Genomic DNA, 12920 nt, shown 5'->3' with positions numbered 1-12920 from the left:
AGAGTCTCCTCTATCTCTGTAATGTAATGTAACTGGTCCAGAGTCTCCTCTATCTCTTTAATGTAACTGGTCCAGAGTCTCCTCTATCTCTGTAATGTAATATAATGTAACTGGTCCAGAGTCTCCTCTATCTCTGTAATGTAATATAATGTAACTGGTCCAGAGTCTCCTCTATCTCTGTAATGTAATATAATGTAACTGGTCCAGTACCTTCACTCTGGTCCAGAGTCTTCTCTATCTCTGCGTAGGTCCTGGACGTCTGCTCCTGTGTTGACTTGTTCATCTGGGTCTCTATCAGGTGGACGATGTCCATCCGGTTGATCTTGGTCAGCCTCTTTATCAGGCTCTCCTCTGCTGGACAAAAGATGACACATATTAGTAAAGTAACAATCATAATAATAATAATATTAAATAAATAATCCTTACTTATTTCACTTCTATAGCACTTTTCATTAAACAAAATAATCTTGCTCTAAACCAACAACAACAACAACAACAAGATATAACCAAAAAGAGAATACATATTTATCATTCATAAATAGCAAACATTTAAAATAAAAAAAATAAAAAAGTTTTTTGCTTTGTCATTATGGGGTATCGTGTTTAGATTGATGAGAAAACAACTAACATTTTAAATCAATTTTAGAATAAGGCTGTAACATATATTTATCATTCATATATAGATGGATGGATGGTTTCCGTGGATGAGTCCAGGGCTGAGTGCCAAAATGGCACCCTATTCCCTACATAGTGCTCTACTTTTGTCCAGAGATGGATGGTTTCCGTGGTTGAGTCCAGGGCTGAGTGCCAAAATGGCATCCTATTCCCTACATAGTGCACTACTTTTGTCCAGAGCAGTGCACTATACAGTATAAGGAATAGGGTGCCATTTTGGACATACCCAAGTGAGGCCCAGTAGAACAGATGGCGTCAGGACAGACATACCGGTGGCGTGTTTTCCCTCTCTCTCAGCCCAGCGCTGCAGCAGGGCGTGGCTCTGCTCCTGTAGAGAGTTAGGGTTCTCCGTCCTCACTTCCTGGATCTCATCCTCGTTGAACTCCAGCTCCCTCGCCAGCTCTGAGACACACGGGGAGACGACGACACTGAGGTGACGCCCTAAACAGTACCCTTATTCCCTACATAGTGGGTACCCTTATTACAGTACCCTTATTCCCTACATAGTGGGTACCCTTATTACAGGATCCTTATTCCCTACATAGTGGGTACCCTTATTACAGTACCCTTATTCCCTACATAGTGGGTACCCTTATTACAGTACCCTTATTCCCTACATAGTGGACAACATTTGACCAGTGTTCCAACAGCTTTTCACTCCTATTTCATACATACCTTCTACACCAGGTAAACACCACCTGGATAACTTACCTGTCCAGCTGAACCCCAGCAGGTCTGCAACGATAGCCAACGTCTCCTCTTTCCTGTCTGCATCGTCGTGCCAATCCACTACGAACACCACCACGGACAGAGGTTACACACAGGTCATCACAGCTCAACAGCAGCGCGGTAACAACGCTATATGCGTCCCAAATGGCATCATATTCCCTTTACATTGCACTACGTTAGACCATAGGGCCTATAGGGAATAGGGTGCATTACATTAGACCATAGGGGCCATATGGAACAGGGTGCACTACGTTAGACCATAGGGGCCATATGGAACAGGGTGCATTACTTTAGACCACAGGGCCCATAGGGAACAGGGTGCATTACTTTAAACCACAGGGCCCATAGGGAATAGGGTGCACTACTTTAGACCACAGGGCCCATAGGGAATAGGGTGCACTACGTTAGACCATAGGGGCTATAGGGAATAGGGTGCACTACGTTAGACCATAGGGGCTATAGGGAATAGGGTGCACTACGTTAGACCATAGGGGCCATATGGAACAGGGTGCATTACTTTAGACCACAGGGCCCATAGGGAATAGGGTGCACTACTTTAGACCACAGAGTTCATAGGGAATAGGGTGCACTACTTTAGACCACAGGGTTCATAGGGAATAGGGTGCATTACTTTAGACCATAACGCCCATAGGGAATAGGGTGCCATTTTGGGCCGCAGGCCATAACTTCTCTGAAAATATAGCAGTTTAAAACTCTCCAGATATCATGTTGATCATGGGATGTTTTCTAGGTTCTTGGAAGGTACAGACACATTTCAGTAGGTACTGTAACCGGCCTCTATGTTATAGGCTGTGGAGGTCATGGTGCTGATGATGGGTGAAGTATGAAGCAGGGCTGATGTTCTGATCCATACTGTTGATGACAATACCTCTACTCGGACCACCACGACAGTGTGTTTGTAGTCGATTAGTACTTAAACAATGGAAAGACTGTGGCATTCCGAACTCAATGTGGTGATTATTAGTATAAGGAGTTTCAGTAATGTAGTAAGTAGTCTATTAGATGTCCTGAAGTTAATCATGAGTTTTCTCCTAACACATCTAGGTAAGTCAATCTTGAGATTTAATGTACACATACATAGACAATAGATATCTAGACAATCGTCAATAGACACAGACATTTATATGGAAAAGAAACAAAACAACACAAGACAACACAGCACAGGACAAGACAACACAGCACAGGACAAGACAACACAGCACAGGACAAGACAACACAGCACTGGACAAGACAACACAGAACAGGACAAGACGACACAGAACAGGACAAGACAACACAGCACAGGACAAGACAACACAGCACAGGACAAGACAACACAGCACAGGACAAGACAACACAGGACAGGACAAGACAACACAGCACAGGACAAGACAACACAGAACAGGACAAGACAAAACAGAACAGGACAAGACAACACAGCACGGCACAAAATGACAAAACAAGACACACAACAGAAAAGTGACTAATGATTGGTCTTGAATAAGACAAAGTTAGGTCTTCCAAGGAGCAGAGAAAGAGAGGACAGGAAGTGCCAGATTTTTTGGTACCTTGCTGCCGCTCCGTTGTCCGATCATCCCAGATTCGCTGCATCTGAGTTTCTACTGAGTCTTCCCAGATGGGTCTCGACTCAAACACCTCCCCCGTCACCGAGGAAGCTCGAACCCGTGTCTGAGTCGACAAAGCCCTCATGTCCGGGGCAGATCTGCGAGGCGTTGGTCTGTCATACCTGAAGATAACAGAATCTGGACTGTTGTGATCACCGCTGCTGCTGATGTCGTCGACATCCAGAGAGGATCGGAGGGAAGGCTCTCGTACGTCAGAGCCCTGGTCTCTGTCGGGCTGGGAAGAGGAGGAGGAGTGGGATGTGGGTTTGTGTTTGCTCATGACAGGGAGTCTGGAGGTGAGAGGTTTGGATTTAGTTGCAGGATGGTCGCTGTCGGAGTGACTCCTGCTGTCTTTGTCAGTTAATATTTTCTTCCCGGCTCCAAAATCCTCCTCGGACCTCGTCCTCCGGTCCTGAACAAGAGATTCCTCCACTGTTGAGTTCTGCTCAAGGCCGAGGTCTGATTTCATTGAACCAGCTTTGATGGGTATCTTTGATTTGAAACTGCTTTCATCCTTAGCCACAGTGTCTGCTGAAGTGTAGGACATTGCCAGGACACTAGAGGGTGCAACTGAGACGTCAGACCCTTCCAGGACACTAGAGGTGTCAGACCCTGCCAGGACACTAGGGGGTGCCACTGAGATGTCAGACCCTTCCAGGACACTAGAGGTGTCAGACCCTGCCAGGACACTAGTGGGTGCCACTGAGGTGTTAGACCCTGATGAGGTGTCATACCCTTGCAGGACACCAGGGGGAGCCACTGAGGTGTCAGACCCTGCCGGGGTGTCATACCCTTGCAGGACACTAGGGGGTGCCATTGAGGTGTCAGACCCTGCCAAGGTGTCATACCCGTGCAGGACACTAGGGGGTGCCACTGAGTCATAATAGCCAGCGGGCATCTCAATGACAGAACCCTGCTCCTCTTCCTCTTCTTCTTCATCCTCAAGAGATGAGTCGGATGACTGGCGGACCTGTTCAGAGTACACAGAGCGGGTGACAAGAGTAGTGGTGGTAAACATCTGGAGTTCAGCTATAGTCGGGTCTGGAGAACCTACCTCTAAGAAGCTTCCCATCTTAGCTTCTAGCAGGGGGAATGTTTCAGCTTTTGGCTCCATGGAGGTACTGGGTTTGGCCACTGGTTTCCCCCTCTGATCAGCCTCGGGTAATGGTATAGTCTGGAAGGAGGAGTCAGAATCATCTTTGGTGTGGTCCACCTTCTGGAGGTGTAGATCACCAACGGCAATAGTCTGTTCTGATCTGAGAACAACGGGGCCAGCGCAATCTCCAGTGTCCTCGAACAGAACCTGGTCAACTGGGTGTTCTCCTATGTGAAAGAAGGCATAGCCCTCGCCCTCCTCTTCAACGCTCCTCCTTGTCATGTCGATAGCGCCCCCTCTGGTCATCTCAAAGAACTTCCCTTCCTGGAACTGGAAGGGATTGGGGGTGCCCCCCTCGGTTGGTGTGCGACCCGGTGTGGTGTCAGGGGTACGGCGGTCTTCCACGAGTGCCATCATCCTTCGTTCCTCCGCCTCCACACGTGCTGCGAAGGCTTCATCGTCATTGTCATCCTCGTTGTCGTCTGACATGGCACTCCATGGGACCAGCTCTCCTAGAACAGGCATGTCTTCGGGATGCATTTCCAACACGGCTGCCTTACCATCCGCATCCTCCACCTCCTTGAAGCTTTCATCGTCGGTGCACAACACCTCTGGTTTGACTGACTGACTTTCACCAGACTGACTGACACTCAACTGTGACTGATCCATCTCCTCCTCGTGTGCTTGCATAGCTGATATTACATCTATCTTCTCTTTCTGCTCAGTACGTTCACTGATATTTTCACTGATGTTTACTGTGGTATATTGTTCTTTTTCAGTGCTTAGTGAACGATATTCGAGGTGCTCAGAGACCTGTTTTCCTGATGGTGAATGTCCTGAGGCACTGTATGGTAGGTGAGCTTCAAAGTGAACTGAACTATCCAACGCAGTTACTGCACCAGGGACTGAGGGTTGGATTTCAGCCACAGTTTCAATTTCAGACTGAAGAGTACCGGCATCGGTTTTGGGCTTAGATGATTTTGCCTCCCTGTCCATCAGGTCAACGATCGACTGACATTCTTCATAATCCTCACAGTCTGATAACACAGAGCCGTCTGAGGGTTTCCCGTCTGTCTTCGTTTTAACGTCCTGCTCCATCTCCTCGAAGGTTTTGATCTTGGCGGCCATTTTGAACATCTCCTCCTCTGGGGTGAACTGTCTCTGGCCGGTCTCGCTCCCCTCTGCATCCACGTCGTCCATATCATCCTCAGGGTTTGAGCTCCGATTTATGGGCATGGAGAGCCACTCAGGGTCTTCCCCCTTCAATGGGAGGGGACCCTCGAGCTCACCACCCATTTGATAAGTCCGTTTGGAGTAATCCTCATTCTCAATGTTGCTGATGTTGCTGTCCTCACCGAGACAGGCTCTAAGCTGAGAGAAGTAGTCTTCATACACAGCTGTCTTCTTTGTCGCCTGGAAGCCTGTGTCTTGTTTCAGTTCAGTGGGGCTGCTCTCCAGTGAGTCAAGGCAGGGGGAGTCCCCGGTTGAGCTTGGCTCTATAGAGTCAGGGGACGTCTTGGAGGAACCTTCATCCATGACAGGACTGGTCTCCAGAGAATCCCCATGGGAGAGTCGTCTCTCTGGGTGGCCCAGGGCCAAAGGAAAGAGGACCTCTAAGTCTGCAGGTCTGAGGGCCTGACCCACACCGTCTGGACTGTGCGCAGCTCCATGATCAGATGAATCCCTTTCATGGCGCTCTGGTACAACCCAACTAGATTCAGGAGCAATTCTGTCTGCTGAAATTGAGTCTTGCATGTTTAGGTTTGAGTATGAAAGTTCTGTAGTTTTGGGGTACGATGGTTTTATCTCTAAATCATCCCAGTCCTCTAAGATGAGTCTTTTGTCAACAGGGACCTGGTCGTCCTCTTCAGAGGCTTGAGCGGGGAGCGCTGAATCAAACGTCCTTTGAAGGTCAAAGGTCACCTTCTTTGAGTCTCTTGAACGTATCACTGTAGTAGCTGAACTTTCTGATGCTTCCCCCCCAGCTGAACAACTCTGCACAAAGTCGTTATCACCGTAGATGACGCCGTCCTCCGCGGCTCCTACTTGCACTACATTAACAACATCTCGCTCTGTCACTTTATCTGCTGCGGACAGGTCTACCTGCTCAGTGGAGAACGTGTGGGTTTCCTGTTTTCTCTCCCGTGTAATCACAACCTGTTCAAATCTCTCTTGTACGATGTCGTCCTCCGGTACACCACTGAGATCTACAGGTCTGTCTTCTAGGTACTGTTCTAAATCTCCACTGAGGAGTGCCTCCATGCCTGACGTATCTTTAACTCCTACAGCTGGTCTGGGCGATGTCTTCCTTTCGATCATGACTTCTTGTAACATCGGCTCCTGAACTGGGTTCAAGATTATCGATTCGGCACCCCGAGAGCCACCATCATCCATGTCTTGCACTTTCCACCAATCTTCTTTTTTTGTCTCTGTATCTTCTGTAGACATGTCTACCTCCATGTCTACCTCCCTGGTCACAATGGTCTGTTTGAAACTCTGCTGTTGGTCTATGTCATCCTTTGGTGAACCACTATTTACCATACATCTCTGTTCTAGGTAGTGATCCATATCTCCCCTGAGGAGGGACTCCATCCGTGATATATCTCTCACCACTGTAACCGGTCTGGGGGAGGTTTTCCTTTCCATCCTGACTTCTTGTAACAGCGGTTCCTGAACTGTCATCACTTCAGCGCCACGGACAGGTGATGGTCTCTGTTCTAGGTCGTGATCCATATCTCCCCTGAGGAGGGACTCCATCCCTGACATATCTCTCACCACTTTAACCGGTCTGGGGGAGGTCTTCCGTCGGATCGTGACTTCTTGTAACAGCGGTTCCCGAACAGGGGACGGAGTCGCTGATTTGGTTTCTACGACTAAATCTTCAGTTTCTGGAAAGATTTCTTCATCACCATGAGTTACATCTCCTCGTACTTTCACCCCGTCCATTCTCTCTGTCTCTTTATAAACTGTGGGCAGGTCAACCTCCTGAGTGGGGAATGTGAGTGGGCTCATCGGTGGGGTGTCTGCTAATCCTTCGTGTTTCTCACTCTCCCCCGTGCTTGAATGGGGAGTCCTGGTTCCTAGGCTAGTCCCGGGAGAGTCCGCTGCGCCTTCATGCTTCAGACTCACAGGGCTTTCATTCCCCACCAGGTTCTCAGCCTTAGTGAATAACTCATCCCGCCTGTCTTCGTGCATACAGGGGCTGAACATGAAGGTTGGGGTGTCGTTTGGGTGGTCTGCTGGGAGCTCCTCCTCGGCTGCTTCAGCCTGTGGGTGGTCGTCATCCCCTATAAACGAGGTCTGTCTGAACAGCTGGTACTCTGGACTGTCCTCCAGCTCGGCCTTGATGTCAGCGCTAAAGTCCTCAGAGGGTTTCCTGTCTGGGCTGATCTGCATCTCCATAGAATACTTCCTGTCTGGTCCCATCTCTGGTTCCTCCAGCTGCATCATCTCTACAGAAGACTTCCTGTCTGGTCCCATCTCTGGGTCCTCCAGCTGCATTGTCTCCGTAGAAGACTTCCTCTCTGGTCCCATCTCTGGTTCCTCCAGCTGCATCATCTCTATAGAAGACTTCCTGTCTGGTCCCATCTCTGGGTCCTCCAGCTGCATCATCTCTATAGAAGACTTCCTGTCTGGTCCCATCTCTGGTTCCTCCAGCTGCATCATCTCTGTAGAAGACTTCCTGTCTGGTCCCATGTCTGGTTCCTCCAGCTGCATCATCTCTGTAGAAGACTTCCTGTCTGGTCCAATCTCTGGTTCCTCCAGCTGCATCATCTCTGTAGAAGACTTCCTGTCTGGTCCAATCTCTGGTTCCTCCAGCGGCATCATCTCCGTAGAAGACTTCCTGTCTGGTCCCATCTGTGGTTCCTCCAGCTCCATCATCTCCGTAGAAGACTTCCTGTCTGGTCCCATCTCTGGTTCCTCCAGCCGCATCATCTCTATAGAAGACTTCCGGTCTGGTCCCATCTCTGGTTCCTCCAGCTGCATCATCTCTGGGCTGCTCAATCCATCCTCTGGGAGAGCCCTGCCTAGGAGGATCCCTCCATCCTCTGGTAGAGCCCTGTCTAGGAGGATTCCTCCGTCCTCTGGTAGAATCTTGTCTAGAAGGATCCCTCCATCCTCTGGTAGAGCCGTGTCTAGGAGGATCCCTCTGTCCTCTGGTAGAGCCCTGTCCAGGAGGATCCCTCCGTCTTCAAGTAGAGCCCTGCCTAGGAAGATCCCTCCGTCCTCTGGTAGAGCCCTGACTAGGAGGATCCCTTCGTCCTCTGTTAGATCCTTGTCTAGGAGGATCCCTTCATCCTCTGTTAGAGCCCTGTCCAGAGGGATCCCTCCATCCTCTTGTAGAGCCCTATCTAGGATGATCCCTCCCGCCTCTGGTAGAGCCCTGCCTAGGAAGATCCCTCCGTCCTCTGGTAGAGCCCTGACTAAGAGGATCCCTCTATCCTCTAGTAGAGCCCTGTCGACAGGGATCCCGCCATCCTCTGCTAGAAGCCTGTCTAGGAGGATCCCTCTGTCCTCTGGTAGAGCCCTGTCTAGGAGGGTCCCTCCATCCTCTGGTAGAGCCATGTCTAGGATGATCCCTCCGTCCTCTGGTAGAGCACTGTCTAGGAGAATCCCTCCATCTTCTGGTAGAGTCCTGTCTAGAGGGATCCCGCCATCCCCTGGTAGAGCCCCGTCTAGGAGGATCCCTCCGTCCTCTGGTAGAGCCCTATCGAGGATGATCCCTCCATCCTCTGGTAGAGCCCTGTCTAGGAGGACCCCTTCGTCCTCTGGTTGAGCCCTGTCTAGGAGGATCCCTCCGTCCTCTGGTAGAGCCCTGTCTAGGAGGATCACTACATCCTCTGGTCGAACCTTGTCTAGGAGGATCCCTCCATCCTCTGGTAGAGCCCTGTCTAGGAGGATCACTCTGTCCTCTGGAAGAGCCCTGTCTAGGATGATACCTCCCTTCTCTGGTAGAGCCCTGTCTAGAAGGATCCCTCCATCCTCTGGTTGAGCCCTGTCTAGGAGGATCCCTCCGTCCTCTGGTAGAGCCCTGTCTAGGAGGATCACTCCATCCTCTGGTCGAACCTTGTCTAGGAAGATTCCTCCATTTTCTGATAGATCCCGGTCTAGGAGGATCCCTCCGTCCTCTGGTAGAGCCCTGTCTAGGATGATCCCTCCATTCTCTGGTAGAGCCCTGTCTAGGAGGATCCCTCCATCCTCTGGTTGAGCCCTGTCTAGGAAGATCCCTCCATCCTCTGGTAGAGCCCTGTCTAGGAGGATACAACTGTCCTTTGGTAGATCCCTGTCTAGAGGGATCCCTCCGTCCTCCGGTAGATCCATGTCTAGAGGGATCCTTCTATCTCTTGGTAGACCCCTGTCTAGGAGGATCCCTCTGTCCTCTGGTAGAGTCGTGTCTAGGACGATTCCTCCAGTATCTGACAGATCCCGGTCTAGTTGGATCACTCCGTCCTCTGGTAGACCCCTGTCTAGGATGATCCCTCCATCCTCTGGTAGAGCCCTGTCTAGGAGAATCCCTCTGTCTTCTGGTAGAGCCCTGTCCAGGAGGATCCCTCCGTCCTCTGGTAGAGCCCTGTCTTGAGGGATCCCTCTGTATTTTGGTAGATCCCTGTCTAGAGGGATCCCTCCGTCCTCTGGTAGAGCCCTGTCTATAGGGATTCCTCCGTCCTCTGGTAGAGCCCTGTCTAAGAGAATCCCTCTATCTTCTGGTAGAGCCCTGTCTAGGAGGATCCCTCCGTCCTCTGGTAGAGCCCTGTCTTGAGGGATCCCTCCGTCCTCTGGTAGAGCCCTGTCTTGAGGGATCCCTCCGTCTTCTGGTAGAGCCCTGTCTAGAGGGATCCCTCCGTCCTCTGGTAGAGCCCTGTCTAGAGGGATCCCTCCGTCCTCTGGTAGAGCCCTGTCTAGAGGGATCCCTCCGTCCTCTGGTAGAGACCTCTCTAGGAGGATCCCTCCATCCTCTGGTTGAGCCCTGTCTAGGAAGATCCCTCCGTCCTCTGGTAGAGCCCTGTCTAGGAGGACCCCTCCGTCCTCTGGTAGAGCCCTATCTAGGAGGATCCCTCCCTCCTCCAGTTGAGCCCTGTCTAGGAGGATCTCTCCACCTTCTGGCAGACCCCTTTCTAGGAGGATACATCCGTCCTCTGGTAGAGCCCTGTCTAGAGGGATCCCTCTTTCCTCTGGTTGTATTCTGTTGATGTTAGTTGCTGACTCCTGCAACTGAACCGTAACATGAGTTATCTCAGTGTCTTCAGAGTGGTCCCTTTCTAAGACATGAGTTATCTCAGAGTCTTCAGAGTGGTCTCTTACTAAGATCAGATGTGGTTCATCATCCACCCCTTTGTAATGGAGAGCCAGAACATCACTCTGCGAGCAGAGGATTGTCGAAGTTGGAGTTTCTGATGGCGTATGCTCTGTGGGACTGGTTTCAGCTCTGTAGGTCTCACTGTAGATCACTGCCTCGGAGCTCGATGTGGAGGTTGTGGATGACGTCATGGCTTTGTGCTCGAAGAGCCCTGTTTTGTTCTTGGAAGGATCCTGGCCAGTCTGGAATGCCTTCATCAGCTCCCGGACAGACATTGTCTCCTCCAGCCTCTCCGTCTGAGACCGGGGGGATTTCGGAGATCTGGGAAGCTTAGGAAGATCTGGCATCTGGGGCTCACCCGTCTCCTTAGTGATGGTGATGAAAGTTGTGTTCTGAGGGACTGGCGCCTGTATAGGCTTTCGCTTACGGCCATCCTCCTCCTCTTCCTCTTCCTCAACCTTCTTTTGCAGAGCTCTCACTCTGTCCTTTATGGATCCGATTGGGGTTTCCACGACCAGGGGCGACACTGGTGGCTCCATGGCTGGGGTTGGTCCAGAAGGCCCAGACCAAGTTTCAGACCCAGAACCGAGCCCAGATTCCCCCAGTACGACATCCCAATCCAGGGTTGCAGTCGGTTTTAACTCAGTCCCGGGCCCCACTCCAGGTCCAGACCCAGACACCACTACAGGTCCGGACCCAGACACCACTCCAGGCATAGACCTGGGAACCACTACAGGCTCAGACCCAGGAACCACTCCAGGCATAGACCTGGGGACGACTACAGGCTCAGACCCGGGAACCACTCCAGGCATAGACCTGGGAACGACTACAGGCTCAGACCTGGGAACGACTACAGGCTCAGACCCGGGAACCACTCCAGGCATAGACCTGGGAATGACTACAGGCTCAGACCCGGGAACCACTCCAGGCATAGACCTGGGAACCACTAAAGGCTCACACCCGGGAACCACTCCAGGCATAGGCCTGGGAACGACTACAGGCTCAGACCCAAGAACCACTCCAGGCATAGACCCGGGAACCACTCCAGGCTCAGACCCGGGAACCACTACAGGCTCAGACCCGGGAACCACTCCAGGCTTAGACCCGGGAACCACTTCCTGCCTCGGCTCTCCCAGAACAACATCCCCATCAAGGGACTCCTCAGAGCTCATCCTCTCCAGCTCCCCCTCGGAACTGCTGCATCCAGAACGTTCCCTGTCCCTCAACTTCTTCCTGATCGGCTTTTTGATCTCAGGGGGATGGCGTTTGCCTTCCCGCTTCAGAACGACCTGATCTAATCTCTCCTGGACTATGATGTCCTGTAGTGGGAAACTGGTTACACCAGATCTCTCTTCTAGGTGCTTGTTCACGCCTCCACTGAGGTGAGACACCATACCTGACATATCTCTAAACTCTTTGGTCATTGTGGGAGAGGTCTTCCTCTGAATGCTGACTTCTTGTAGTACCGGCTCCTGAACATCAGAGGGAGTCATGGCTTTGGCTTTAGTCTGAGAGAGAATAACCCACTCCTGTTCCTCCATTTTGGACATCTGCAGTACTTTCTCTTTGTTGTTTGTGAATCTAGTATCTCCCCCTCGTAAAATATCTCCAACCTTCTCCAGATCCTCTTTCACCTGTTCCATGATCTCAAACGGCTCCCCGGGTTCCTCCTCCATCCCTGTCCTTCCTCCTCCTCTTCCTCCTCCTCCTCTTCCTCTATCCGAAGGGCTTGGGTGTTCAGTTTGCTCTGTCGTCAAGATGGCAGACATCTTGATGAGGTCGTGTTTCATATCGGAGACCTCTGAAAGGAGGTCAGGGCTGGCCAGCATGGCTGGGTCTAGCACCTGATTGGTCGGCAGCGTGTAAGTCTCTGTCGACTCCGTCTCGTCGTCTTCCATTTTGAAAAAAAGGAGGAAACCAAACCAAAAGGTGTAAAGAACATAAGGGGAGGATGGAGTGAAGGGGAAGAGAAGACATCGGAAAAAACTGTGGTCAGGGCAGAACATATCACAGTATATCTTCTGTTCAACACAGGGAAAGGGGAAAGCAGCTTGACAACGGAAGAGGAGTGGTGAGTTCTCCAGAGGAGCGGGGGACGGGAGATGGGGGGAGGAGGGCAGCAACAGCAGAAGCGAAGCAAACAGAAGAGAAACAGAACAGGACGGAGGAAAGATATGGGCAAGAAATAACCTGTCGATACATATTGGTGTGTTTGACTGCACATTCATACACATGACACAGGAAGTAGTCTAAACACAACAGGAAGTAGTCTAAACACAACAGGAAGGTATAAAAATAAAAATGGGGAGCGACCTGAATACCAGCTTTGGAGTCAATTCCATTTATATTCTAGTTAATTCAGGAAGTAGACTGAAACTCCAGTTCCAAATTCCAATTCTCTTCAACGCTTTTCAATTAGGAAAAATGTGGAATTAGAATTTTGCTTTACTTTCTGAATTGACTGTTTGAATTGTAATGGAATTGACCCCTCAAACCC

General features: G+C 50.7%; 1 protein-coding gene across 28 annotated transcripts in view; it reads right to left on the bottom strand.

Moving 5' to 3' along the window:
- The window catches only part of LOC110515949 (uncharacterized), a 234461-nt gene that overhangs the window by 52456 nt on the left and 169085 nt on the right, over nt 1–12920 (bottom strand). For 12 of the 28 annotated variants that reach the window (XM_090188230.1, XM_090188245.1, XM_090188231.1 and 9 more), the window contains 3 exons: nt 1387–1464; nt 946–1077; nt 211–354 (listed from right to left, as the gene is read on the bottom strand). In XM_090188230.1, coding sequence (XP_090044356.1) covers nt 211–354; nt 946–1077; nt 1387–1464 — 354 coding nt within the window. Of the gene's footprint in view, nt 1–210; nt 355–945; nt 1078–1386; nt 1465–2972; nt 12728–12920 lie in introns of those variants that run through there. The other 16 variants (XM_090188243.1, XM_090188244.1, XM_090188219.1 and 13 more) reach the window with 9 other exon arrangements.

The sequence above is a fragment of the Oncorhynchus mykiss genome, chromosome 10 (genome assembly GCF_057628025.1).
Source record: "Oncorhynchus mykiss isolate SJ-2025 chromosome 10, ASM5762802v1, whole genome shotgun sequence".
NCBI lineage: Eukaryota > Metazoa > Chordata > Actinopteri > Salmoniformes > Salmonidae > Oncorhynchus > Oncorhynchus mykiss.
The sequence above is the reverse complement of the archived record's forward strand: the minus strand, read 5'-3'. Positions and strand labels throughout refer to the sequence as shown.